This window comes from Poecilia mexicana, unplaced genomic scaffold (assembly GCF_051168715.1).
Source record: "Poecilia mexicana isolate PSO_F unplaced genomic scaffold, ASM5116871v1 scaffold_4, whole genome shotgun sequence".
In the NCBI taxonomy this organism is placed as follows: Eukaryota; Metazoa; Chordata; class Actinopteri; order Cyprinodontiformes; family Poeciliidae; genus Poecilia; species Poecilia mexicana.
In genome coordinates, this window is record NW_028263373.1 from 15304291 (window position 1) to 15332104 (window position 27814).

The following is a 27814-nucleotide window of genomic DNA, read 5'->3' on the forward strand; positions in this document are numbered from 1 at the left end:
GGGGAAAAAAAAGAAGAGAAAAAAAAAAAAACGCAATCCCCCTATGACAATTTGAAGCCTCAGATAATTGCACAAAATGTCACATAATTGTTGAAACAAGTCAAAACAACACGCAGCCCACACAGCATTATGCGCACTGACATCTAGTCCATTTCTGCAAAGTTCTGAGTCATTTCCTTCAGTGCCAAATGGTAAACAGTGCAATTTCCAGCCCCTCCTGCTGTGAGCTGTCACTCCGCCTCAACTGGTGTTATATCAAAATTCTTTGTAAATTAGCATCACCTGAGGCATAAAACACATAGGAGCCGACTGTGGGCTTCAGCTGGAGCAGACATTAATTAGAGCAAATATGTGTCATATCCAGAAATATTGTTTTATATAGTTTTAAGACTCAAGCCATGTGGAAAGCTGACCCCTTGTTAGGCCTGTGGACTCCTCTCCACTCTCCCACGCAGCAGTTAAACGAACTTCAGCATTTCTGCAGTGACAGACTCCTTTAATTGTGCTTCTCTCATACAATGATATACTAAGCGAACAATGCTTTAAACCAGTGTCATTTTTGAACCTTTATTAGTGTTACAACCACACAGAGAAACATTTACAATGCAATTTTTCCTACCTGAGTTTCTCATGTTTGAATCACATGGACAGATTTGGCTTCTCTAACACATATGGCGAGATCACTCTACTCTGCAGCAATTGAAGATAGCAGGAAAAAAATAAAAGAGAGAAAAAAAAAATCCTCCAGAAAACAAAATTGTATCAGTTTGCCTTTCAAGGTGCTCGGGACTTACTAAGAACCTGAGTCAAAAGTGTTTTATGTCGATAGCAATATGATCAAACCTGCTTTCTAGAGATATAACAAAAACACAAGCCATTAAAAAAAGCAACTTGTCTGTTGACAAAAAATCTCACATTTATTGTATTTGTTAAACAAGTGTTGAACTTTACATCAGTCTTAAGTGATAAGCCCCTTATGTTTACATAAAAAACATGAGCTACAGTACAGCATGTATACCAGTGCGGGAAACTATTCACAAATTTCCCAATTTATTTATTCATTTATTTATTCATTTTTTGAAAGATTTTAATAAATAAAATACTTAAACTTGAGCGGAAGAACTACATTTAAGATAAAAACTTTATTTTCAAAGGTCGGTTTCATCTCAGCAGCGCTTTCCCATCCCTCTGCTGTGACTGTTAAAAAGATCCATTTCAATCAAAAATATTAACAAAAAAAAAAAAAAAAATGTGCAATGAATAAATCACCTTGACTGGGTTGTTGCAGCCCCCCTCCTACTAAAGCAATGCCACTTTGGCAAAATCGGATAAAGGTATTCTAAGGGACAATATTAACTGAAATGAAAATAAAGGAACTAAGCAAAATATTGGTCACAAATGGAAAAAAAAAGAAAAAAAAAGATAATGCACTGTTTGTTTTCTTTTAATAGGCCTTTATGCTCAAACATACAACCTTGAATGAAGTGTTGGTACCATAAACAGATGGTATAACATATGTGCAACTTTTACACAATAGTCTCTCAAATGTTAAAATTTTGCAAATAAAAGGTTTCTTTATAATTATGCTTTTTTTTTTCTCCCAACCCCATGAATTCTTATTTTACACTAGCAATACAACAAAATATATATTTGAGCAGTTTCTCCTTGACAACAGTTCAAGGAACAGTTGAGAAAATATAAGGCCAGGGGCTTGATTGCTAGTGGTTATACAATCCAAACTTGATGGTGATGGGAAGCAGCCAGGACCTGATATTCCTTTTCTAACAGTCTGATCAGGAAATATTTAATTTTTTTACAAACATGTCCATGTCCTGGTCCAGGGGTGTAAAAACAAAAAACAAACAAAAAACAATGGTTAAGCTTAGATGTTGGGAAGTGTATGTACAACCTTTGAGAGGGAAATTGCTGTTTGAATGTCACCTGTAATTTTTTTTTTCTTTTTGTTCTTTTTGTAATTTTTTTAAAACGTATTTTTATGTTTTCACACCTTCAGTTTTCTCAATAACTCAACAGCAGCAGCACATTTAAATACATTGTTGGCTTGTCTCTTAGAATTGAAATCTGACTCTTTGTTTTATGTACAGTCTCTTGAAAACATTGCGCTGCCGTTTCTGTGCCACGGGTCTCTGAGTCTGCAGGGAAGGAGATGGAAACACGGATGGCTGAGGGAGAAAGTCTGTAGATGCCAAGCGTGTGTGTATGTGTCGTGGAACTGCTGGGTTCGCTTAAAAATAATAAAATAAACAAAAAAAAAAAGAAGAAAAAAAAAAAAAGAATGGTCCTGCCTTCAATGTGTGTGTGCCCTGAAAGAAGTCAGGGTTTGTGTCAGGGCAGCAGGGCTAAGGGGATGATTTAAATACATTTAAAGGCTTGTCACTAACTGCATTTGTCCTTCTTGTACATCACCTTCAGGGATGCAGTCTTCTTTAGTAACTGGAATAATGTAGCCATCACTGCTCCCTCTGCCTATCTGGTAATAAGCTTGGAGCTGGTGGCCTGCCCCTAAGTTGGGCATGCTTTTGTAGTAAACATCCTCATTCTCGCTCCCTTTGGTGGGGGAGACATCCTCCACGACATCGGGGCTGCTCTCAGGGCATGGAGAGTCTGTAATATTGGGCATACTTGTGTACAAAGAGTCTCTGTTTGGGGACTGCGCACTGTTGTCAGGGTTGGTGGGCGTCAGTGGGCTGTCAAAGGTATCGACTCCTCCGTCGGTCCTCACCTTCTTCTGGGGTGCGTACAGAAGCGAGTGAGTTCGCTGGGGGATGAGTGGCGCCTCCAGCTCCGGCTGATGGTGCAGCTCCAGGCCCACCGCGTTGCCCATGTGGACCAAAGATGAAGTGTCGGCCACAATGGCGTCGTCTTCGCTGCTGCTGCCACCTACCACCGTCACCTTGGGGGGAGCCCGCTCCGTGTGGTGGTGATGGTGGTACTGCGGCGGCGGCGGCGGCTGCTGGCGGTGGGGCGGGTGACGTAAACTGGAGTGCTGCTGCTGTTGGTGGCTTTTGTTACAGGCACGCAGGTTGTTGTGCACAAGCTCAGAGATGATCATTTTCTCAAAGGCAGCATCATCCAGGCTGAGTCCGCAGTCCACTACCTGCACACTGTCGCCAAAGTCCCCATTACGGAGTGAGTAGCTATTGTTAAAGTTACCATTTAGCGGTAGAGTATCCATTGCACTTGTATCCCTCACCGCACTGTTCAGTGAGTGCCCTGGAAACAAAGGGAAATATCAAAGGGAACTACATTAGTCATCTCTAATAATCACAAAGGGAGAAATAAAAATTTAATGCTGTTTAGGATGCAGTTTTATGTAAAAACAAAGTTAATTTAAGCCATGCTTTAAATCTGTTAGTTGGGCACAATCCTTAACATACAATACATAGACATGCAGTTTATTTGCAATGAGAAATTTTTGTATTTTCTCATGTATACATTTCAACTTTCCCTTTGAAAAATCACTGTAAAAAAAGCAGGGCATTGTGCATTAAAGTCTGCCACATATGTGACAAAGCAATGGAAAAAAAAGAAGATCCCAAACAACATTAAGAAACAGATCCAAACACTATCACAAGACACCGGCAACAGGTTGATGTGTAAGTATGAAGCGACAAATTGGCAGGCTGACACATACGGGATCTCTAGCAACTAAGAGAATTTATGTGGTAAAGAAAATAAGAGGAAGGAAATGTAGGGGAATTATGACAAAGACAGAAAAGGGAAAGTAGTTATGTATAAACATGGGACAGCCATCTGTATTCTCACTACAAGGGGAGCCCACAAGCAGCACTCCACCATCACCACACACAGCAGGTGAAAAGACTCACTTTAGACAACTCACATCATGTCTGTCTGCTCAGGCTATCTGGTCTAAGAGCAGCTGATGTACAAAAAAAAGTAAAACAAAAAAAAAAATGATTTATTGTAACATGGAGAATCGCTCAAAAGAACAACAAAATGCAAGATAAAAGTCTTAACTGCAACAGAGCAAGAGCAAGGGTTCAGCAAATAAAACAGGCAAGCATTAAACTGCTTTTATGTTTGTGGATCAAATGGCAACAAATACGGTGCCTTGTAAAAGCATTCGCATCCTTTTTTTTGTTTTTATAACATTACTGCCACTAATGAATGTATATTTTATCGAGATTAAAATGTAATAGACCAACATAATAAAGTGCATAGTTGTGAAGTAGACAGAAAAGAATAATGAAAGATGCCCCAAAATAAAGTTCAGTAGGGTCAATTGCCCTAGTCAGTAAATTGGTAAAAACTGAAAAAGCATGGCAAAACTCCCAGGATATTGTAGCTCACAAAAAAAAAAAATTAAAAAAAGCTTTTGACCACCATGTGTAAAGCATGGTGGTGGCAGGTGATGCTTTTCTTCTGCTGGGATTTGATGGAAAAAAAACAAAAAACAGATTGAGCTAAATACAGAGAAATCATGAAGAAAATCCTGATTTTAGAAGCTGCATACGACTTTTGGCTGGATTAAAGCTTCACCTTCCAGGAGGACAATAAATATACAATCAACTCTACAATGGAATGGTTTAAACTTTAGAGCAACACATGGTGGCCCTGTTAAAGTTCACACCATCATGCAACTGTAAATCCACGACAAAACGTGTTCATGGATTTTCTCTGTCGAATGTGATTTCACTTTACATAACTTAGAATGAACAATGGAAATAAATCTCAGTCTTTTAAACTGGTACTGAAGGACTTCCAGTTACTATTGGCTCAATAGTTGTATCACTAAAGCAATGGCTTATGGGGCTGAAACAAATATACAAGCAACACTTTTCTCATTTTTGCATCATTTCCCGTCCACTTCACAATTATGAACAACTTCAGCTTGTTTCCTCCTGAATTCATGTTAAAAACACTGATGCTGAAAAGGGCTAAGAACACTTTTGCAAGGCACAATGCTTTGAAGAAAAGTCCAATTTTTGGTGACTTTATTGTGGTACACTTGCTGCCCGTTAGTTGGCAGCTTGTGTACCCAGAGCTGGTAAAGGTCAGAGATTGCCCACAGCCCGGCACTTGGCATCCGTCATTGTAACAGTTCCCATTGAGACCCAGGTCATTGGGAGAACAGCTCAGGAAAGCACAGCCACTGCAGAGGTCAGATGTGGTTGTGTTAGGAATGTCTCGAAGCATGGAGGTCATGGAAAGCAGCCCTACAAAATGTAAATATTATTTATGTCATGATTGAGAGAGGAGATAAGGAGACAAATGTTCTCTGCAATGGATGGTTTCCTCCTTGTAGAATAATAAGATTTAGAGCACTAAGGGAACTTATGTTTTGAAATGGTCACTATAAAGAAAAGAAAGAGTAAGGGAGAAGGCAGTGTGTGGGGAGCAGTTTTAGATGAGCAGTCTTTTGAGAATCTTTTCAAAGTTAGGATAAAGGCCAATAAGTCCTGAATGAAAAAAAAAGGAAATGTAACAGCTGCTGCTGTGACACCTATGTGTTAATGCCAGCTAGGAGGCAGTTTAGTGTCCAGACAGGTGCTGTCTGAAACACGGTGACAGGAATAATAGTGGACACTGAGACTGCAGAGTGCCACACCAGGACAACGAAGACAGACAGTGGGGTGGAGGAGGGGGGGGGGGATATTTTTTCATAAAAGGGGTTTTCTTCTTTAAAAAATAAAAACAAAAAACATATTTTTGGTCAGTAAAAAAACAAACCAAACAAAGAAAAGCAGAGTAGTGGGCAAATTCAGGACAACTCTATCAGGAGTAGAAAGATTCCTTGAAATGATCAAATTGAGCTATTTTGATTTATATTGTTTTTGTGAACCACTTGCTCTCCACTTGAGTGTGTGTTAATGGCCTAAAGTAAAACCAGTGATTGTGCCGAGGGTTTGGGGTTGTTTTAAATAAGCATGCTGAAAAAAATTTACATTTGATAGGCAAAGTTAAGTTTTACTCCCATACTTGTCTCTCTGTAGGTCACTAAAGGGAAGCACAGGGGAAAAGCACAAAACATAACAAAAGATGCCACTTCAGTTTCAAAAAGGAACAGCACATACAAAAACATCACAGCCTTATCACTGTTATATATGTTCTGATGCCATATACAACAGAAACATAGTTATCATTACTATTTGCACAGGCATACTCTAGTTCCTAATATCATATTTAGACACTGATAACACAATTTGTACAAAAAATAAGTCATTTATTGGCAGCCCTGGTAAAGATATGATGGTGCATTTAAATGTAGCCATCTTTAAATTTGGGTTGTATGATCTCAAACTTAAAAAAGGAGAAAAATCTCATTAAAAATATATATCGCTTCACGCAAAATTATATCTACTGGCAACTACTATGAAGTAATTACCAACTACTGTGAAATAAAAGTGAAGCATTTTTGAAATGCATATCACACTGATTATCATCATGAATAGTGTTAAGAGCTCTTAATAGGAATCCATATAAGTCCCGGAGATGTTTAATTTTTCAAAAGAGGAAAGATGGGGGAAAGAAAAACAACAATATTTTGGTCTTAATAAAAACCCTCACCTCTTAGTTCTTCAAAATGGGAAAGACAAGAGAGCACACCATGCAGGCAAGCAGGTGTGTTATAATCTAAACTAGTCAAGAAATGGGTACCGGGAAACCGTCAAAAGACTGTGTTTTTTTTTTAACCTCCAATCTGTCAAATGTCAGGGAATAGTTAATACAAAAAAAAAAATAAATAAAAAAAAAATATATATATATATATATAAAACTAGAATTGTGACAAAAAAGAAAACAAAAAAAAACCTGGACGAGAACCCAAGTTTGGTTTGTGAATTATATATTTTTTCATTCATATGAAATTGTGGTACTGCCGTAAATAATTTTAAGAGTTTTTACATGTCTTTACCAGGGCTGACAATAAATGTGGAGAGCACTGTAAATTCTTGGAGTTTATACCATGTTTAAGAAGTAGCACAGCATGAAACAAATTGCCTCATATGTTCATGGAAATAAATCTTAATGATCGTGCAGTTTATACTACAGCTTCAGGTCTACACCACTGTTTACATTATCTCGAGGCAGAATGTGCAGTATCTCTTTCCCATCTTAATCATTATGTCCCGTTAAGAGAAATATGAGAACACACAGGCTGGATCTAGGTGAACCACAAAGATCTATGTCATGCATGACAAAATGTGAGTGTATTACTTCTGTTTTGTTTTTTTGTTTTTTGCACACACACATATTTGATGAGCACCATATCAAGCCTTGCGGAGACAGTGATTTAGACGGAAAGACGATACTGCTGAACATCCTGTGTTTCATTTGGCCTTCTGAACACTTGACTGAAGACATCAGTGAGGAAGGGGGAGAGAAAAAAAAAAGAACAAAATATATATAAAAAAAGGGAGAATGCAGGTGAAAGAATTAAATAAGCACACCTGGTGAGTTAAACACTGGAGCTGTGGGGGTGTTACACACGACTGTCTCAGCCAGTAAGGTGTTATAAGGGTTGTTAGTGCCTTGTGGTCGCAGGAGAGGGTTTGTTAGTAGGTAATTCCCAGTCATTCCTGGAGTGGCAAGACAGAGGAGGAGCAGGTAAGTTTGGCAGTTGTCTGAAAGTGTCAAGGAGAACAGAAAAAAAACAAACAAAAAAGGCAACAAATCTGACTTTGTCTTTAAGGGTGAGCCTAAATCTGAAAGTAGGGATTTTAATTAAAAGTTTCTATTCAAGGCAACAAGGAAAGGAAAAATTCCTGCACGCATCTTCTGCTGGTGCCTGCCCCGCCCCCCCCCCCAATCCCCCATTCTTTTAAGTGTGTTACGAATCCTTCCTAACCCATTTATTTACAAACTAATTTTCAACCAACTATGCTCATTATTACATTCTGTCACAAGTGTGTTTCATAACTCACTTTTAGTTATTATGTTGTGCAAGCTTCATTTTTCAGCACCTTGGATTTTCTGTAATTATGCAAAGGTTTTGCTGTTTCAAGTCCCTCCAAATATTATTTCTACTTTATGACAGACAGGATGACTGTGCCAGGTTTTTATTTATAAGAAGAAGAAAAAAAAACAATTAGGGCTAAAAATTTAACCATTATCTTCCAAAGCCTAATCTCTCTCCCGAGCTCGCAGTGTGTTTTAAGGATCTGAGGTATTTCCACTGCCATTTATCACCTATGTTAAATGCCATCTGTCATGTTGAGATGTCTCCAGGGATGTTTTTAATGACATGGAAGTGCTTCTAGGAGATAAAGCCCTCCTTCAGTGCACTAATTCTCTAGGGTTGCTACTACGCCCCGGAGTGATCAATATCCAACCTTTGCATTAACATCTCCAGGAAATGGTAGCGCGGAGGGGCAGAAAAAAAAAAAAAAAAAAAAAAACGAGAGCGGTACCTCTAGATTGTTACTGATGTATCACCAAGTCAAAATGTCCTAGAGAGTGTTCGATGTGAGATTCTGTCTTTTGGGAAGTGACATCAAAAAGGAAAAAGGGGAAGGCAAAGAGCGGCACATGACAGAAGTCAGCGGAGGGAAAGTTAAGCTACCTCAGTGTAAACCTTCTTTTCCCTTGCATGCTCAGAAAGCCATTTGAGAGGCAGCAGAAAGCCTAACATCACACTAAGCACTCTGGGTCAGCCAGAGTTGAACATCATCTTCTCATCATCATATTTGTGCTCAAGCTAAATAATAAATGACAGTTTTTCCTCCCCCCACCCATAAATCTCTTTATAAAGTAACAGAGGTCACCTTCTGTGCTGGGCAACAAATAGGCTTTCGCTTCATGTTTAGACATTCTGAAAATAAAACTTTTTACAACCATTTTAGTTTTGCCTATGTGTCCCCTGGGCATGATCTTTAACAGCCCGCACTTAAATAAAAAAAAAAAAAAAACACACACAAGTTTCAATTTGAGACTGAGGCTAGAGGTATGAGAGACGCTGCCGCATTTGAGGAAGGTTTTTTTTTTTTTTTTTTCTTTTCTCCCAGCTCTGAGCTGACAGAAAAAGGAAACTTCATTTTTAAGGCCTTGCGTTTTTATAAACCATGCTGCACTGTCATTTCAAGACGACGGCATTTACTGCCTGGACCTTGTGTTGTGTTGTGATTGCTGGAACTGCAAGGTGATAATATTAGCTGGCAGATGGAATTTGTGCATAGGTGTGGAAAGTGATGAGGTGTGAACTGACCTTGGTTAAGGGTGGAGGTGCTGTTGATGTCACCTGAGATAAAGGAGGACTCAGATTGCTTTCTTACGGTGTCATTCCACATTCTCCTGATACGACTCTGTCAGGTCAACAAGGGACAGTCATTAGGACTTTAATCCAGCCCACGCAGGTTTCACAGCAACTTTCCTTCTTTTTTTTTTTTTTTTAATATATGTTAGTTTGCATCACTCACCTGCCTTCACAGTAAGGTGAGGGCAGCCACTGGTATTTCTTTTTTTTTTTTTTCTTTTTTGCTTTTCCATGGACTGATCAGAATTTTGTCACTAAATTGTAAAGCTTTGACCTGCTGATACTGATTATAGCTTTTTCCAGTTTCTCGTCATGAATCATAAGATCACATAGCAACAGCATTTTCCTCCGTTTATATGAGGAACTTGGATGTTTTCAAAAACAAGGTTTAACTATTGATTCAACAAGAAGACAAGTGTTTATATTTTGAACTGCCTCTATAGTCTTTTATTTGACGCTCGGTGTGGCAGCACTGAAAAGAAGATCCTTAAATCTAAGGAATTCCAAAAAGCAAACAACATTTCTGACATTGTCCGAGACAGATACGGGTTAAAAGCTGAAAAGGAACAAACGATTAAGCTTTTTTTTCTCTCACTTTGTTGTAGGCCTGAATGAATTACAGACATTTCTGAAGATATATAAATTAACTGGTTAAAGCTTCTTAATATGTCAAAGTCAAAAGAAAAGTGCTTTACCAAGAGTAAAGTGTGGAATTATAGTCCTACAAAATAATTGAAAATACAATAAAAATGACCAACACCAGTTAAGAAAAAAAATAATTGGTAATATATGTAATTCTCAGTCACAATTAAAAGCTAGTGGAAATAAAATAGGTTTTAAGCAGGTTTGACTTTGACTGACAGCTGTTCTAGCAGAGGAAGGGAGGCTGCTCCACATGTAGAGGTTCACCATCAAAAGTGCTGCTACCACTCATTTTGATCCCGTATCTGGGAATGTTCAACAGTGGTGCAGAGTGGACAATGAATCTTGAAGCTATAGCTGGAGTGTTATGATGTAAAAGTAAGCTGTTAAACCAGTGAGAGCCTTGAAAACAAGTAGAGAGGTTCCATACTGCATCAAATCCCGTCAGTTCAAACAAAAATAAGTTTGCACATAAAAGTTTTTAACATAAATTACCACTATTAGGCTAGTGTAGCTGCCTAGCTATTTTAATTTCCCCTAAATGATCAAAGTAGTATTCAACAAAAATGTAATTACTAAAACATTAAGCAGCCCAAAATCAATTTTTGAGCACGTTAAATCGATTCAGAATTCTCAGGTCTAGGAACCGAGATTCTCTAAAGAATTGATTATTTTCTGCACCTTTAAAAACAAGCAACATGTAATAAAAACCTATTAAAATAGATTAATTAATCACAGATTCCCCTGACTTAATTTGAAGTACCTCACTGATACTGAAAAATATGTAACTTTAGGTCTTATTAGCTCAGTAAAAGAACCCGTCACTGGTCTTAGTGCATCTCAACATATATCAAAAACATTTTTTCATCTAAGGCACCTTTTTGAACAACTTTAACTCCAGTTCTTCTTGGTTGGAGTTTTGAAGTGACATCATTGTCTTCCTGCAACCACACCGCCTCTGGGGATCTACTAAAGGCTATTGGCCTATTACAAGAAAGGCACTGTGCAAACCTGTACATTTTTGCAGCATCAGGTCACCCTGCAGTAAAAGTGTACCTAACAATGTTTTTTTTTTTTTTTTTTAAAGAGTGCAACACTGTTTCCCATGCACATGACATCAGTGAAAAATAAAGATAAAAGCAAGTGCTAAAGGGATACAACAAAAGAAAGGTTCCCATGCAGCAAAGCAGACCCTGATTGGTAAATGTGGAATAATGTAACATTTCCTGATGCAACTCTGAAGCTCAAATGTGCTTTCTTCTAAGAATGGGCGAGACCAACATTTTTCACCTCTAGAGATATTTCAGATGTTAGGTTTCAACCTCAGCAAAAAATAGATTCAGTTTATTCCTTTTCATCAAAAGGAAAATAAAAACAGAAATAATAACTCTCACCCAGTACTCGGTAGCTTTGCAGACAAACAGAGCCCTGAAGTATTTTTGTGGTGAACAGCTCACATTTAACCTGAAAGAATTTGTCTATTAAATCATTAAATAAATCTGGAAGTAGAGCGACACAATTTTATGAAAGATTTTTTTTACTGTCTTTTTGGTCATCCATCTCTGTCCGAACTCAATCACTTGAAGGCATCCCCACAGAACAGGAATGCCTTCAACATGTTTATCTATTGTGTTGCTATCAATGAGGTAAGGCTGGTTCTGTGTCACACTGATGGAAATTTTGTACGATCAGGTTATAGAGGTTTGTTTCGGTCTTACAGTTGTTCAAGGGCCTTTTAGTACAATAGCAGGAGGGTGTCTTTTAGTGAGTAATGGCTTCTATGTGGCCACTCGACCATAAAGGCTTGATTGTTGGAGAGCACCACTAATGCTTGCACCTTTGTAAAGCTCTATCATCTCCAGGAAGAAACTGAACCTCATTTATCACGACCACTATCTTGCTGCTTACCTGTCTCACTGGTCTGCTTTGTCTTAAAAGTTCGTATCCTGGATCCGGCCGACAAGGAGGTTTGTTTACCCGACGGTGTTTGATCCCTAAACTTTAAACATCTTAATTGTTCTGAAACTTAACCCAAACTAACTCTCCCCAAACATTTTGACCCTTAAATGCATTTAAGAAAAAAAGTTGATTTTAAGTAAGGAATAATTACTTAGTTTGATTTTTATCTTTACATTGTGTCTGGGTCATATTTTCAATCCGTTCAACTTTCTCTATTTCTAATTACTTTTTTCAAACTATTAGACATAGTGTTTGCTGTGGAACTGTCAAGATCACATTACGAATTAACCATTTTTATTTCTCGCAGCTATTTTGTAGTCTGAGTTCAAGTATGCTGAAGATACAAGTGGATAAGCTAAAAACAACAACAACAAAAAATAATAATTTTCTTGGAAATGTACCCACAACAGAGGAGGAAGTCCTCTTTGTGCAAAGTGGTTCAGCAACTTCTATAATTATCAAGAATGATTTGCTAAAAATTGTTTGGTCGAGGGGTCAGTTCCTCTCATTAACTATGTTGAGTTATGTAAACAGAATTAGGATAGTCAATTGATTTTTTTTATATAAAAAATTATATGTAAATAGCATATAAAAACACAATATATTTTATCAAAATGAAACTTTAGGTTCTGAAATAAACTGAATCCATTTTTTTTTTTTTACATCAATCTGGATCATATAATGTACAAAAACTTACAGCAAATTTCCTAAGCAAATTCTCATATTAGTGTTTAAAATCATGCATCATAAGCAGCTCAGCATAGAAAACATTGCATGGCACGTTAGGAGTCTTACTGTGTAAAGCTGCTGGTCTACCTGTGTACCAGAAGAGTAGCGCGCACTCGTCCGTGTCGTGGAAGTCTTTGTGGAACCGTGCGAGCTCTCGGTCGGCAGCCCTCTGCAGCAGTATGTGTGGCGGAAGCACTTACTGTACTCTTTGCGGACCTGCATAAGCAAGAAGCAGGTGTTTACACAGACTGTTGACTTTAAATATGACTTAGCCTGCGATATCAAGGCGAACAGTGTTTGGTCTTTATATCAGCATGTGGTGCTATTTCAGAAATGCTGGAATGCTAAAATTCAGATGCCTTTCACCTTGAAGGACAAATCTCTGAAATTAGAGTGTAGTACAACAAAAGCGCTCACTTTTTTCTGAAGAAGGCAGTGGAAAATGAAGATAAACATTCCTTGGAAGGTGTTGAATATTGTGAACAGGTATGCCATGACAATGGAGGCCTCGCTGATGAAGAAGAGGCCAAAGGACCATGTGAGACCGAGCAGGCACAGCAGGGCGAAAGCTCCCATGACCCAAGACCTAAAAAAAAAACAAAAAAAAAACAACAAAAAAACAGCAAAACAAAAATAAGAGAATTAACATGAGGGATGTTCATTAAATGAGTTACGACTGGCAATTTTTATTTTCTCATTTTGATCTTGGAGGTAGCTCTTGAAAGATGGCTGTAAACCAAGAGACTGGGGAAACACAGGATGGCAAAAACACATACGCAATCCAATCCTCATGCCTGACAATTTTATTTCCACTTTTTTCTTCTTCGCAAAATTTCAGCCTAAGCTCATCAGCAGTTTCTGCCGACAGACAGAGAAGATGGAAGGAAAACCTTGATCTGTTTTTCTGTAAATATATTTTTTTAATGCTTTAGAGCATACCAAGCAGCAAATTCAAAGTAGAGCAAAGAACATTTGAAAATAACTTTGAAAGAAGCAAAGGGCTGCTGAGACACACTAAATATTAATCTGGCTTGTGTATTTTTTAGAACTGGAGGAAAGAGGCAGATGTGGAGGAGTCGAGGGATTTTTTTTTTTTTCCGTGTTTGTGTGTAAAGGTCCAGTGAAGCCTTCAGACAGCAGAAGTTGTCACAGTTCAGTGGTCAAACACACAACAACAACCACAACACCAGATTGATGAAAACGGTGAAAGTGACCAGTCACAAGGACGGATGGATGAGAGGCTTTAAAGCTGCAGCTTGGGAGAAGATGAGCTGGCAAAACAAAGTAAAAGAAGGACAGAGAGAGAGACAGAGAGAGAGAGAGAGGGAGAGAGAGAGAAGGAAAGAGGGAATAAAGAAGAGTGGAGAGAATAAACTGTAAGCCGAAGAGGAGAGTTCTGGGCAACATGTTCTTACTTGATAAAGTGTTTATTATCTTCATAGCTAGAGAGCATGATAGCGGGAAGAGAGAAACACAATTAGATCAGAGCACAGAACAGCGCGGGTTAGTTGGCACTTGAGTGTGATATTTTCAACTTTTTGATCCAAGGGAAATCAGGGGAGGCAATCAAATTAGGGTCTAACAAGAGCCAAGATTTGCATGTTTTGATTAAATTACCAAATATTCCATCTTTAAGCAAAGCAATTGGTCAGAACACATCGTCTGCTGTCTGAATTTGCATCCATGCTGCTGATGGGTGGGTGGTGGTGTGTGGATAGCATTATTTGAGGTGCGCGGTAAAAGCTTACCCAGGCAAATCTGTATTATAGTAGCCGTCACAAACGCGATAATTACTGGTGTGGGTTGCAGAGCGGAGACAGAGGTAGAAGATGAGAGGAGAAAAGAAAGCACAGGGCCTGCGTTAACTTTGTGTTTGCATGCAACATGCAGTAGACACTGTCCTAAAGTGACTTGTAGAGAAAACTCCGACACAGGAAAAAAAAAAAAAAAAAAAAAATGACCACAAGGAAAACAGCAATTAGTATAAACAACATACGCAGGTTTAAATGAAACTATTTCAACATTGAGCGAGAAAATCTACGCCCATTTTTAAGGAAGCAGGCTTCAGAAAATATGGTCTGCTGTGGTTTGCTTGATAAGGGAGTAGTCCATCACAAATAAACTCAGATGTCTAAATCGGCCTTTAATGATTGCTCTCCCTGATTGCGTTTTTTCCACTCTGCTGCTACGCTAAAAAAAACGAAGGGGAAAAAAAAACAAAAAAAAAAACAACCACTGGCTATAGATAGATGGAGAACTCTTACAAACAGTGGTTGCAACTTGAACACTTACTGTAATAATATGATTGTGTAAACTGGTGTTTTTACAGCAACCGACAAGACCTTATAACCTCAAATAAAAACCATCCACAATTCTGCAGCACAAACGATTCAATGTTTTTTTGTTTTTTCTTATTGACAAAGGTATTAACAAAAAGAGCTTTTCCTTCCAAAAGCAAAGCATTGTGGTGATATGTCTTGATTGAAACATAAATGGTTAGGTAACGGTAGTGGTGTCTGACGTTTTTATTCTCTCTCTCTCTATCTCTCTCTGTCTCTCGATGAGAGTTTTAGCTCGGATCTATTAGAAAAGAAAAACATTTGGGATGCTCCAGAATTTCCGCTGTATCCTACCCTTCTGCTGGTGCATTGAGCTCAGGACTTTTTTTCTTTTTTTTTAACCTAAGGCTCTGCACAAAGGTTACAAGCAGCCAATATCTTACCGGCAGTGGACTGAACTCTTGGTCTCTCTGTTTAGTATAAACTCAGATTAGTCGGACTCAGAGATTGAAGCTAATGCCTAGCTTGCAACTGGCCAATACAAAAGCAAACTTTTACCATGTTGCATCACCCTTTGTTTCCATTGAGCAATTATTTACACACGACTAACAATTGTATACCACACATTTTGTTCCACAGAGGAAAACCAAGGACAAAAAATGTAAAAATGTTTGAGCTCAGACCAAGTGTCTGACAGGTAAAGACATAACAACCAGAAATATTTAAGTAGATGCTATTTAGCTATTTTTTTGGGCACCACATTTATTGGCAAAGTAAAGTGAGACTTGCAAATTCTTATCCAACTGGCACCAGAGAATGGTGAAGTAAATGAAAGCTATGATGAGCTGTGGATATAAAGGCATGTTCTGTAAGCTTGATGTTCTGATGCAGATATAAACCCTTTCAGATCATTGTTCTGCAGTTACCACGCAACACACACATTTCACTTCACAGATGATTTTGTGATCCACATAACTTAAGTCGACCCAGTGTGATCCATGACCATGTGTGCTTTTCTTGCAGGTGGGATTACTGAACCAGTTGACTGTGGCCTACATCGCAACAAAATCGAACAATTCAGATTAAATAGGTGTGGGTTATTCCCCTCATGTTTGGCTGAGCTCTGTGTTGTGGTCCTCATGGAGGCGATTCAAATGCATTTCATTATCTACACCAGGTTCTGTTGATCAGAGTATTTCTCAGATGAGAAAGACTCTAGAGGATCATCTGGTGTCTTTGCACCTGCGGGCTTAGCTGCTGTTGCTGTGGCTGCTTTGTATCATATATCACTATGTCACACTTGTTCTGCAATCCCATGTTACCCTTATAACTCAGATCGTTATGGGGTTGCCAGACCTCTAAAGGGGAATCAGAAGTGTAAAATTGTGTAAAACTGACGGGTCAATGTTTTGTGGAAAGAAATTATGTGGGTTCTCAGTAAAAAAAAAAAAAAAAAAAAAAAAAAGAAAGGAAAAGAAAGAAAAAAGAAGCTAAAACCATGTTGTTTTATTAGCAGGAACCACATATCTCATCTTGTCAGCTTGATGTCTTGTTACAACACTCAATATTAATGGATACGACCTTGTAAAGGAACCTGATTTCAGAAATACTAAACTTTCTTTAAAAGTTTCGAAAACGTCGAGCTAGAATAATAATAATAAAAAAAAAAAAGACCACGTCCTAGTGAACCATGTTACCATCATTCATACAAAAAAGAAACAGTGTGTTCCTCAGCATACATGACATTTTCACTTACTTTATGTTCTCCAGTCGACTCGAGTCTGGTTTCAGGGTGGTAGAGTGCTTCACCATTTTGTACATCGTGATTACCAGGAAGATGAGATTGAGCTGTCAAAACAGAATAATGGCAGCGTTAATTCATGAAGATTTATGCCTCAAGATAAGGCAGACAGAGGAGAAAAAAAACTGTTAATTTGTCCATAAGTATTAAAAGCAAAGAGCCTTCAACTCCCTGCAATGTCCACAGACTAATCCAATAAACATCTATCACTCTTGCTAGTCTCAGACGGGCCGACTGGCGCCAAATTTAGTGTCATTCTATATCAATGAGAGCATGAAAATACATTAAAATCCATCAATGTGGAAAAAAAAAGAAAAGAGAAAAAAACAGCACCAGTCACACGGCAGCAGTCTTGCAATGTCAGAAGGGGATGAGAAGTAGCAGGAGAAATAAGAGAGGCTCTTGTTGTACAAAACAACCACATATCATTTTATGCACATAGTGAAATATTATGAGGTATAAGCAGCAACAAAAGGCTTGGGGGAACATGGTATATTTTGTTCAATTCTCTTGTGTGTTCAGATGAAAAAAAAAATAAAAAGAAAGAGGTAAGGAGAAAAGGAGCTCGCCTGTTTTAACGCATTAAATCTTGTGGGAGGAGGGAGCACATATCAGGCTCAGACAAGGATACTATGAGCCGCGTTTCTGAGCACATTTATTTGGTACCTTAAAAAAATCAATAGTGTGATTTAGAGACACAAAGGATGGATAGTCCAGCAAGGGGCTCCTCCAAATAATTTACTTCAAAATCATTTATTCTGGGGCAAACAAGTCCTCGACACAGCAGGTACAAGCACTCATAGCAGATGTACCAAACTGTGTTCACACTGCAAGCCAGTCATGTATAAATAATGTCAAGAAATGTCTGAGGAAGAAGAAGAAAAAAAGAAAAACAAGAGGTGTGCCCAAGAGCATGTCAATGGTTCAAACAAATACAGCTATTAAAAAGAAAGCGAAACACACAAAATAAATACATTTGTGGCGACAAAAGCTTTTATCCAGGGGAGCCTCGCAAATGGTGCGTTTCAGCATCAACATGTTATTTTTAGAATGCCAGAAAGAGAAAAAAAAATGTGGATGAATTGCCAATGCGAGGGACCTTTGTGAGCCGGACTCGGACCACAGCCATTCGCTCTTGAGCAGAAATTTCTGAGTGTTCTGGTGCACACTGCTATCAAAAGGCTGCCTGTGATCAATACATCACCCCCTCCACATGCAATCAACTCACAGAGCCGCACACAATAAAAGCCAGACTCTCAAAGAAAAGGATGGCAAGAAAGGGATGAAAAAGGAAAAGAGAACGAGAGAAAGAGGGAGGGGGGGAAATCAAGACCTGACTTTTATATCATAGCTATGTTTTTGTTTCGCAGCTCTCAGCCATTATTTCTGCCAGCCGTCTGCATGAGTAAGACAGCGGGGGTGGGGAGGAACAGGTGGGGGAGGACTTTTGAAAAACCCTTTCACACATGGAGTGGTGACATGGATCCAATGAGACAGAGGAGAGGGACACAGTACTTTAAAGTAACCCAGCAGCATGGCACATGTTCCCACCCCCACCGACATGCATTCGCAGCCTTTCCCGGGGGGATCCCTCTTGCTAGAGCGAAGCCGCCTTGCCTCCATCCTTCACTCCCTTTCTGAATCATCACTGCAAGCCATGCAGAAGCACCTCGCCTCACTGGGAGTGGGGCAGAGAGCTTTTTTTTTTTTTTTTTACTGAAGTGGACTGTGTGTGTACACCCTGAACTCCAAATGAACTGCAAGGGGATAAAATATTAAAGGTGCAGATGGAGCTGTCCAGATGACAAGAACTGCTCGCGACGTGTCATGATCCAAAAGGCCTTGCGTTGAAGTTATCTCAAGCATGCAAATGGCTCCCCCCAGCACTCATTACTTCCATGTTCCCCCTTTCATGGAGCTAATACCTTCTGTGCCAAGAGAGGGGCGACCTCTGCTTAAAAACACTGATCTAACTGCCTGCTTCATGCCTTCTGTTTACAGACCGTTTCAGAGCTGTTTCAAGGGAAACAAACAAACAAACAAAAAAAAAAACCTGGAGATCCAGGCAAGAACCATCCAGTCCAAAAGTCAAAAGTGTGATCTGTTTCTGATCTGTGAATGAACCGTTAATTTGCGCTACCAGATCATACTGAAAAAAACAAAAAACAAACAAACAAAAAAAAAAAAACAACAACAAAAAACACACACTTAAAAGTGGATTATGTTACTGAGTGAAGTCAAAGGAAGCGCAGAAATGTATGAATCCTGGCGTGTCTCGAATGCATACGTGGATTATGTCTTATCTGTCAGTTGTACCCTGAAGATTGATGTCCGATGCCAGCGGACCCAATACCGCTTCAAAAGTAAGAAGTGAAGAATAGCGCAGGGCATTCTGGTTAAAAATAACCAAAACAAACGCAGGACTCTAGCAACAGCGGGAGAAACTGCTCGTGGTCTTTTGTCAAAGATGAAAGAGAAATCCTAGAACTGCTAAAATGTGACCCCACTCAGTTTTTATTGGGGGTTAGAAAGATTTTTGGACCATTTGACACTGCAGTGTGAAAGCAAACCACACCTGCTGAAAACAAATGGTGCAATTTTGGACACCAATCGAACTGAGTCTACTGGACTATCAGTGCCAAAACACCCTAAAACTGGACAGGTGTTTCAGTAATACTCGCACATCAATATCACTAAGTGCAAAAATAAGAAGCCAAAGACAGCATAAGATGACAAGTTTAATTTTATCTTTGCTTTAAATATTAGCAAAACCCTTTTTTTTAAATTGAATAATCTCTTACAAACTTCTCATCACATTAATTCCGCTTTGAATAAAAAATAAAATAAAATAACTAACAGCCACTCACTGAAAGAAGGCTTGACAAAAATATTCTGAACGCTGTTCTTATATCTTCTTGCTTCACAGTTTTAAAAAAAGAATTTGGAATCAGATTGCATCGGCTGGTCAAAGCTTTATGAAAACCAAAGACAGTAAATCGGCTGGAAAATTCTGGTTGGTGAAACTCAAGGAAAAACATAAATCGTCCTCATTACTTGCTTAAACATGGTGTTGGCTGCATTTTGGCTCCTCACATAAGCAGAAAGCGCACTGTTTTCTCCTTTGCTCTTCCCTCTCTCTCATTGACAAGGACAAAGCCAATTTGTAGAGAAACCAGGGTCACGGATGATGCAGACAAACCTTGCTCCTGCGTGCTCCCCAGAGATGCCCCTTTCCACAGTGCTTTGTCTTTTTCAGACAATTGTTGCATAGAGCAGCACACTAAGCCCAAGCCAGTGCAACACAACCTCATCCCTGTCACACGTAGGCTCTGCAGCAATACATTAGCTCCTCACAGGGTCATGATTCCATCTCTCCGGTCATCACCACTGGGATCCTGATCATCATTTCCTCCGCAGACATATTTTTCATGCAAATTATTATGAGAGAAACAGCCAATTTGAAAACAATGAGGGCCCAATTTAAGGAGAGGAAACATATCCCTGTGTGGCTGACGGAGCATTTGCTGAGGCAGGAAGAATTGTGTGTTTGCTTTAATACAATGTTAGCTTTTCTTCAATTATAAGCTCACACGTTCAAAGTGGCTGCAGAGAGAAAGGAAAATATAGATGTGAAAAGAAAAACAAAAAGAGGCATTTCAGCATTTGCTGAAAGAGATTTTAATCCAGCGCAGCTCTTCACTGGGTCTTCAGCGCACCACCTCATCCCACATTGAGAAGCAATTTTACAGCAACCGTAAAATGCAGTCCGGTTAGTAGAATTGTCTCTTATTCATTCCGACACTGCACACAAAGAGCTGTACTGTGGCTTTGCGTTTAAGGCTCTGAGCAGAGATCCGACAGTGCGCAGACACTCACTGGAATTTGACACAGCTGCCCCCATCTCTCTAGTATATTTTCAGTGTCAGCTCTGTGTTCAGCACAGGTCACTGCATCTGTAGATACTGTACCAACCATTGGGATATATGATGAAGACGGCGCTGAACAAATACCACCCTGCCCGAACACGAGGCGAGCTTGCAGAAATTCCTTCTCCCTCGGTTCGCACAAGGGCAAAGCAACGCTTCGAGAAGCGAGGGTGCGAGTGTACAGCATATGTGAGGGATACCACAAGCTATTTTCTTTTTTCACTTTGTGCAAGGAAGTCAGACTCCCTGAGGTCTCATTCTTCTGAGCCTCTCTGATGGAGCAGGAGATAATAATGTCATGACCAGTAAATAATTGCATGCCTTTTATGGGACATATGTCAATAGGAAATGCTATATGTCCTTCACCCTTGACGGTCCTTGACCAAACAGAGAGGTGCTTTTGCTTTTTCTCTCTCTCCTACCCTCACTTACAGTACCATCCGGTATTTACAAAAAGCAAACAAACCAATAAAGGACTTTTGGCCCTTCCTGTGCAGAGGAGGAGAAGAATAACAGAAACAGATGGCATTTCATATTTTATATATATATACATATATATATATATATATATATATATATATATATATATATATATATATATATATATATGTATATATATATAATCTGATTAATCATGATTATTCGCTATGTCTGAAATTTTAAGTTTACATTATAAATATGCACGTAGTTTTGCAAGCTCCTGCTGCTGCTCTCCAACCAACTAAAATGCAAGCAATTATCTGATATATATATATATATATATATATATTTATTTATTTATTTATTTTTTTTGCAGCAGAAATTAGAAAGTGTAGTCTCCCAGTACTCAACAGCAACTAATAGAAACTTACTCCTTTACACATGCATACAAATAGTAGCAAACTTGTTCAGGAGGCAACTGACAGATAAGACCTAATTTATTTTCTAGTTCTTTGGTGCCCCACCGCTTTGAGATGCTGCCCTGGGCAACTGCCCATATAGCCCATATCAAAAACCACCACTGTATGTTTTCTAAACATGTTTTATTGTCTCAAATCAAACATATCTGAAGATTCTCCATTTGGATTTTATTTTAAGGGTATGACAGGAAAGGGTTCTGCATATATTTGTAAGCCACATTTGTCTGTCATTTTTTATTCATGTATTGTGACCAATATGTTAAAACAGTCACGGGAATATATACCCTTTCACAAACCACTGTAAAGGATAAATCGAAAGCTCCTAGATGATGCAGCTCTAAAATGTGTGCACATTTTGATTGAAGTACTTTATGAAGTCCTGATTCCTGTCAGGGACCAAGAGGCACAAAGGGGTTTGGATCCTTCAAAAATGCGTCTTTGTTGCAGAATTAACCTGTCATCTCTGAGGAAACAAGGTGAAGAAAAACAAATCCTGCCGACTTTTCATCTCACTTTGACCGTCCCACTTCCTTTATCTCCTCCTTGCATCTCTTTCATCTCACTTGCTCTCACTCGCTTCAGCACTCTGGAAGTGTACGTAAAATAAAACAGCTTACCATGATGATGAAGGTGACTGGTCCTATAAAGCTCCATATGAAATGATTGTCTACACTCAGCCAACACCTGTGACAAAGAAACAAGCAATTTAACATACAGCACATATGTTTTTTTGTTTTGTTTTTGCATAAAATATAATGCTGGGAATATTTATCAAGTAGACTTTTTATTAGGCACTTTTAAGAGCTCCTTGTGCATTGAACGTGATTACATTTACACAAAACAGAGAAAAGACCCCAAGTAGTCTTTAGCAGCAACGAGTCTTAGCTGTGATATGGTCATTAATCTACGTAAAAGGCTTCTGCACAATGCTCTTCTCTTTAAGAGAGCATTTACAAACAAGAGGTCACAGGAGGGTCTTTGAGCAGAGAGGCATTAATGTAGCTGCACCCTCTGGTGAAACCACAGTGTTGGGTCTGTCAGCCACTTTCAAATGACATGAAAAATTGAACAGCTGCCCATCCCTGGCAAAAAAGAAGCTTGAATGTTTCGGTGTAGTCTCCAGGGGCAACGCATAAGGTGCTGGCATGAGATGATGAGTTGATTTCTTTTCAAAATCTGCCTCACACAGACACAGCAGGTAGACTCTACGCAGCGTAGCATCCTGCATGTCAGCTTTGCTGTTCACAGAATGTGTGTCAGACAGCTGCACTTACGCTTTGTGGGTCCCGTAGCTGCCGTAGTCGATGGCTGCCGAGACGCCGACCACGATTGCCGGGAAGAGGTACCCCGACACATAGTAGTACTTTTTTCGAGAGTATTCGCTCTCAAAGACCTCGACGAGCATGAGGTATAGCTGTACTCCCTCCAGACACATCCAGGAGAAGGAAGCCAGGAAGAAGAAATGGAGGATTCCAGCAATGATGGCACATCCAATCTGAGAGCATAATTACAGATTCAGAAAATAAATTAATGTCAGACACAGACAAGGATTTCTTGTTGTTCTTGTATATCACACTTAGATGTTTTAGACCATTAAACAACGATAATCACAGTTCTTAAATGATAATGTCTTTTTATTACAGATTTATTGTTTTGCCTGTGTGAAAAAGCAATAGCCAAACAATATTAGAATTAGTAATAACTGGTTGTGCCCCCCATGGCACAAACAATTGTCGTCGACTGTTTGTATTTCCGGCAATACGTTTCTTACATCTCCGTGGAGGGATTTTGGCCCACTCATGTTGGCAAAATTTGCTGTAATTTCTAGTCATTCCACAGCGTTTTAGTGAGATTTACAATTCAGCTTTGACAATGCGACAGCATACCCTTTATTACCGATTTATTTTTATTTTTTTACAGTCATTGGAATTTGCAAGTGTGCTTCAGTTCACTGTCTTGTTGTATAGCTCAGTTTTGCTTTAGGCCACACATTGATGCCAGGACATTCTCCTTTGGAATTTTTAAATAAGTAAACAGAGAAATTTATATTTCTATCAATTGCAAGTGTCCCAGTATTTAAATAGACCTTTTAAGCAATGGAGTCACAGAACATCTCACTACCACCACCATATTTGTTCTGTAATATGTGCTACTATGTTGTGCTATAACCTTCCAAAACATTAAACTGTTGCCTCACAGGTCCACAGAATATCTTAGCAAAAGGTTTTTTATGTAATTTTTTTTTTTTTTTTTTTTTTTACCAAAAATGAGAACTTTTTGTGTGAGTTTTGGTCTGCAGTTGTTTTCACCTTGAAGCTCTTTTATTGATGCACTTTCTACCCATTCTCCTTGAACATTAACCATAACCAAAAAAAGGGAAATCTCAGTCCTGTAGTTTTTGCTCTGGTTTTTTTTGTGAATTTTTATTTGAGTCCTCAATTAATTTTTTGGAGGAATTTTGGAAGATCCACCAATTCTAATGAGCAGCATCATGGTTTCTCACATGTGGTTCACTGGACTCCAATGGGTTTAGAAATTACTTTTCAGACTGATGGACTGTCAGTGACTTTACTTTCCATCTGTATTTAAATTTATTTTATTGACAAATGTGTTGCTTTTTGAGAACATCTGTCTTGCTTCCTAATTTGAGACAAATTGTACTTTCTTTCTTCATTCACAAGCCTAGTAGTATTTTTTGCCTTGGATTAACTAATTTTTATTTAATCTTTAGTTTAGCAGGATGAAAAAACCCCATTCAGATTAAAAACCTCTTTTTCAATGGAGTCCTGGCCAATGAAAATGAAACAAAAAACGTGGCAAATCTAAAAATAATTAAGTCGTATTTTCCTCCAAGGGACAGGTTGGTTTGGATAGCATTTTACCCTTAAGCTAAATTAACATTTGAAAATTGGTGTACTTGGGCATTTTTTTGTGTCTTATATTGCTTTTGAAATTCTGAAACAATTAGATGTGATGAAACAAACAAATGAAATAAATCTCTCAGGAGATATACACGTTTCATGCCTGTAAGTAAAACCTTCATAAGAGTATAGCTTGTAGAACCGTCAGAAGCTCTTTATTCAGAACTGTATATCAAAAAGGCCTGTATTTTAGCACACAAGGAAAACATGGCATTTACCATTTTTGCTACTCTCACTCAGCAAAACGTAAATCAGTGAGACTGATGAAAAACCCTAATGAATATTCATTCACCACATGCACAGCTCCACTTTTCCATCAGCACAGCAGAAATTAAAATGCCATGCATATTGTGAGGTTAGACTTAGAAGATTTTCACATACTGCTCAGCAATGAAAGCTTTTGATTCCTTGCTGTATATGCTGAAAATGTTTTTTGTATTTGTGGAGACTGAAGGAAACGTGTGATGAAAAAAAGAAACGTATTATGGCTTAGGCATGGCAGGCGCAGGGGCTTTAAGTGAAAGAGGGCAAAAAAAAAAAAAAGACCTGTCATGTCAGAGACAAGTGGATTAGGTTTGATATAGCAAAAGCTAAAAATCCTGTTGAAATAAATGTCCTTTGTCTTGAGGAATGAGAGGAGATTAAATGAGAAGTAATAAGTCAAAACCAAATCAATAGGGTCATTCCTGCTTACCCTGGGTTCTGTCATATCGATACCAATTAGGAATATTAACTCTGCAATGAAGAGATTAATGCACAGATTCTTGTGGATGGTGTTGCGATCGCTCTGCAGGCCCCGGAAAAAGCAGAAGGTGAAGATGCAGATAGTCAGGCAGACGAGGGACACCACTATGCCGACCCGAGTGATGACGGTGAGCAGCAGCTCGTGGTGATCTCGAACGCTGCCCTGGAAATAAAACAAAAACATTTTAGATTTTCAGATGTTTTTAATAAGTACTTTTTATGTTTGTTGAGAAAGAGGAAAACTAAGGCCCTTTTTTGTCCAGAACCGGTGAAGGCAGCCTATGGTGTGTTAAATTATGAAGAATTTTGCAAAAAGTCCTGAACTGCCTTTTAGATTCAATAATAGATTAGTTACAGAAAACCAAGCTATTTTACCCAGAACATAAGAGCGATTCAACATTAAGTGGATGCAAGTACAAGTGAGACTATTAGAAAACACATATAAAAGCTCCCATCCCTCGACAAAGCAAACTTCCAATAAGGTCCCAGGATAAAACTGAGTGGGCAATGAATTTAGATACACATCTTCATTAAAACAAATAATCCTCTTCTTTTGCTTTAATTTATGTTTCCTTCATTCCATTTTAATTTGTTTTGCCTTTTCAAAGTAAATAATGCATAAACACATTTCAAATTCAATTTTTCCTTTTCCAGGAATCTAATGTAATGTCTTTTCTCACAGCTTAAAAGCCTCTACGGACTGAAATATGCCATCGTATGAGATCTAAAACAATGACGGTTAGCTACGAATATTTCTTAAAAAACTACAGGTCATCAAATGAAAACTAAATAAGTTAGATAGAGCCATGGCTCTCAAATTGTGGTATGATTACTGGAAGTGGAAATTGGATTCCCATAAACGGTACTCAGAAAGAAAAGATGAAGCATAAACTGGTAAAACCAGCCCCTTGTTCTATTCTTTGCTTCGTACACAGAGTCTGGACCCTCGGCTACTGAGAAACGATTACTTGCTGGAGGCGTGGTCTCTGTCTCAGTTTACCGAAAATTGTGTGCATTGGAAACAGCCCTTTGGGGAGTAGAGCCACAACATCTTTACCAGCAATAAAATGTCATAAAGATTCCTCCAACTTTAATTGCTCAAAATTGGAAGCGTGGCCAACAAAGACTGAATGGCTTCGCTCAACCCTACATAGCCAGACTACAATTCTAAAACAGCTCAGAAAATCCATGCCATCATTCACACCTCCTCTTTCTGTCGGCCGACTTGTTGGGTTGAAATTCAACTGGAGAAATCAAACGCAAAGGGAGAAATCCCAGACGGAGAGCTGAAGGGAGAATCGAGCCGAGTTGTGTAGGCAGGCAATGGCCAAGTTACACAAACTACAAAACACGTTTTTATAAATTTTGTAAAATCACCCATGTCATGATCCTGACCACCGGGAAGAAGAAATTATTGTGTCATTTCTTGTCATCAGAAGGCATGACACGAATTGTGATTTATTGTGATGAATGAGAAACTCTAATTGATATTTGCAAACTGGAAAAACTGACTGTATTGTTAAGATACCTACTTTTATTGTTTAACCTTTTTTTTTTTTTTTTTTTCCAATGAGAGCATTAAATGGAGAGGAGGAAGTCCGGGCGGGAGGAGAGGTATTATGTAAAATCGATGGACAGTCCCTGAAAGAGCCAGAGCTTCTTAAAGAGATATAGATAAAATGTAGTTACTTGACTATGTGCTATGAGATGGCACTATTTGCCTGGGAAATACATAATGTCACCTCTTTAATAAACATAAATAGATTTCTATGACAGAAAGTAATTATGTTTTGTCTAGAAGTGCAATTGCAACTCACAATATAACTGGTGCAGTGAAGTAGCACATTTGATAATCACTGTTTTTAAAGAACAGTATTTATGTTTGTGAGATGCATTGCCACAGGAAGACAATACATCCGTCTGGCTATCACAGATGTACTGCCAAAAACACAAATAATACCAAAATGCTTTTAATTGTTATTTTTATATTTATTGCAATTGATACCACAAAATCTCAAGGATTAGCTTGTAAGTACATCTGGTTTACTATTCCCACGAATGAAACCTAGTGGAGAATTAACAGAGAAGCCCTAGTAAAACTACTTTTGGTAACTTAACAATAACTCACTAGACTTTAGGAATTTTCAGATCCCTCAAGCAACTCTTTTCTAAACACATTTTGGGTGTTTTTTTTTTTTTTTTTTCTTTTACCCAGTTATTGTAACTCTCAGAGCACTCTTATTATCCCCTACAGTGTCCAGTCCAATTACATGCAGAGGGACATTTATGCAAATTAGGGCATTAGATCATTTAATGGATTCAAGCAACTTTTACGACAGCCAATAGTCACAATTTGTACCAAAAACTAAGCAACAGTGGTGACAGTGAACGAACCAGTACAGCTCATGGCTGTTACAGCTGCACAAAAGATGTTTCTATTGAACAAAGATCAAGCAAAAGAAATAAGACAAATAACTTTTTTTTTATGTGTGTGTGAAGTGGAAATAAGCTGTTAGAAGTCAAGACTGTCATTGTCTTTGCTTTGTGTGACAATATCAACTACTGTTTTTATTTAGAGTGAGGGTGTTTCAAGAGTTATCTCTTGAAGTCAAGAATCTGATTGCTTATCACCAATTTACTGGAGCAAAGACTTGATTTGCTTTGTGCTCAAAAAACAAGAGG

The 27814-nt window shown here is 38.5% G+C and overlaps 1 protein-coding gene across 5 annotated transcripts in view; it reads right to left on the reverse strand.

Annotated features, from left to right (window-relative positions):
• Nucleotides 1-541: 541 nt before the first annotated feature.
• Nucleotides 542-27814, reverse strand: part of adgrl2a (adhesion G protein-coupled receptor L2a) — a 125597-nt gene continuing 98324 nt past the window's right edge. For 2 of the 5 annotated variants that reach the window (XM_088005013.1, XM_088005016.1), the window contains 9 exons: nucleotides 25083-25295; nucleotides 22742-22962; nucleotides 22085-22151; nucleotides 16598-16689; nucleotides 12980-13148; nucleotides 12629-12778; nucleotides 9185-9281; nucleotides 7431-7559; nucleotides 542-3234 (listed from right to left, as the gene is read on the reverse strand). In XM_088005013.1, the coding sequence (XP_087861139.1) occupies nucleotides 2384-3234; nucleotides 7431-7559; nucleotides 9185-9281; nucleotides 12629-12778; nucleotides 12980-13148; nucleotides 16598-16689; nucleotides 22085-22151; nucleotides 22742-22962; nucleotides 25083-25295 (1989 nt within the window). In that variant the 3' untranslated portion in view covers nucleotides 542-2383. The remainder of the gene's footprint in view (nucleotides 3235-7430; nucleotides 7560-9184; nucleotides 9282-12628; nucleotides 12779-12979; nucleotides 13149-16597; nucleotides 16690-22084; nucleotides 22152-22741; nucleotides 22963-25082; nucleotides 25296-27814) is intronic. The other 3 variants (XM_088005014.1, XM_014996796.2, XM_088005015.1) reach the window with 3 other exon arrangements.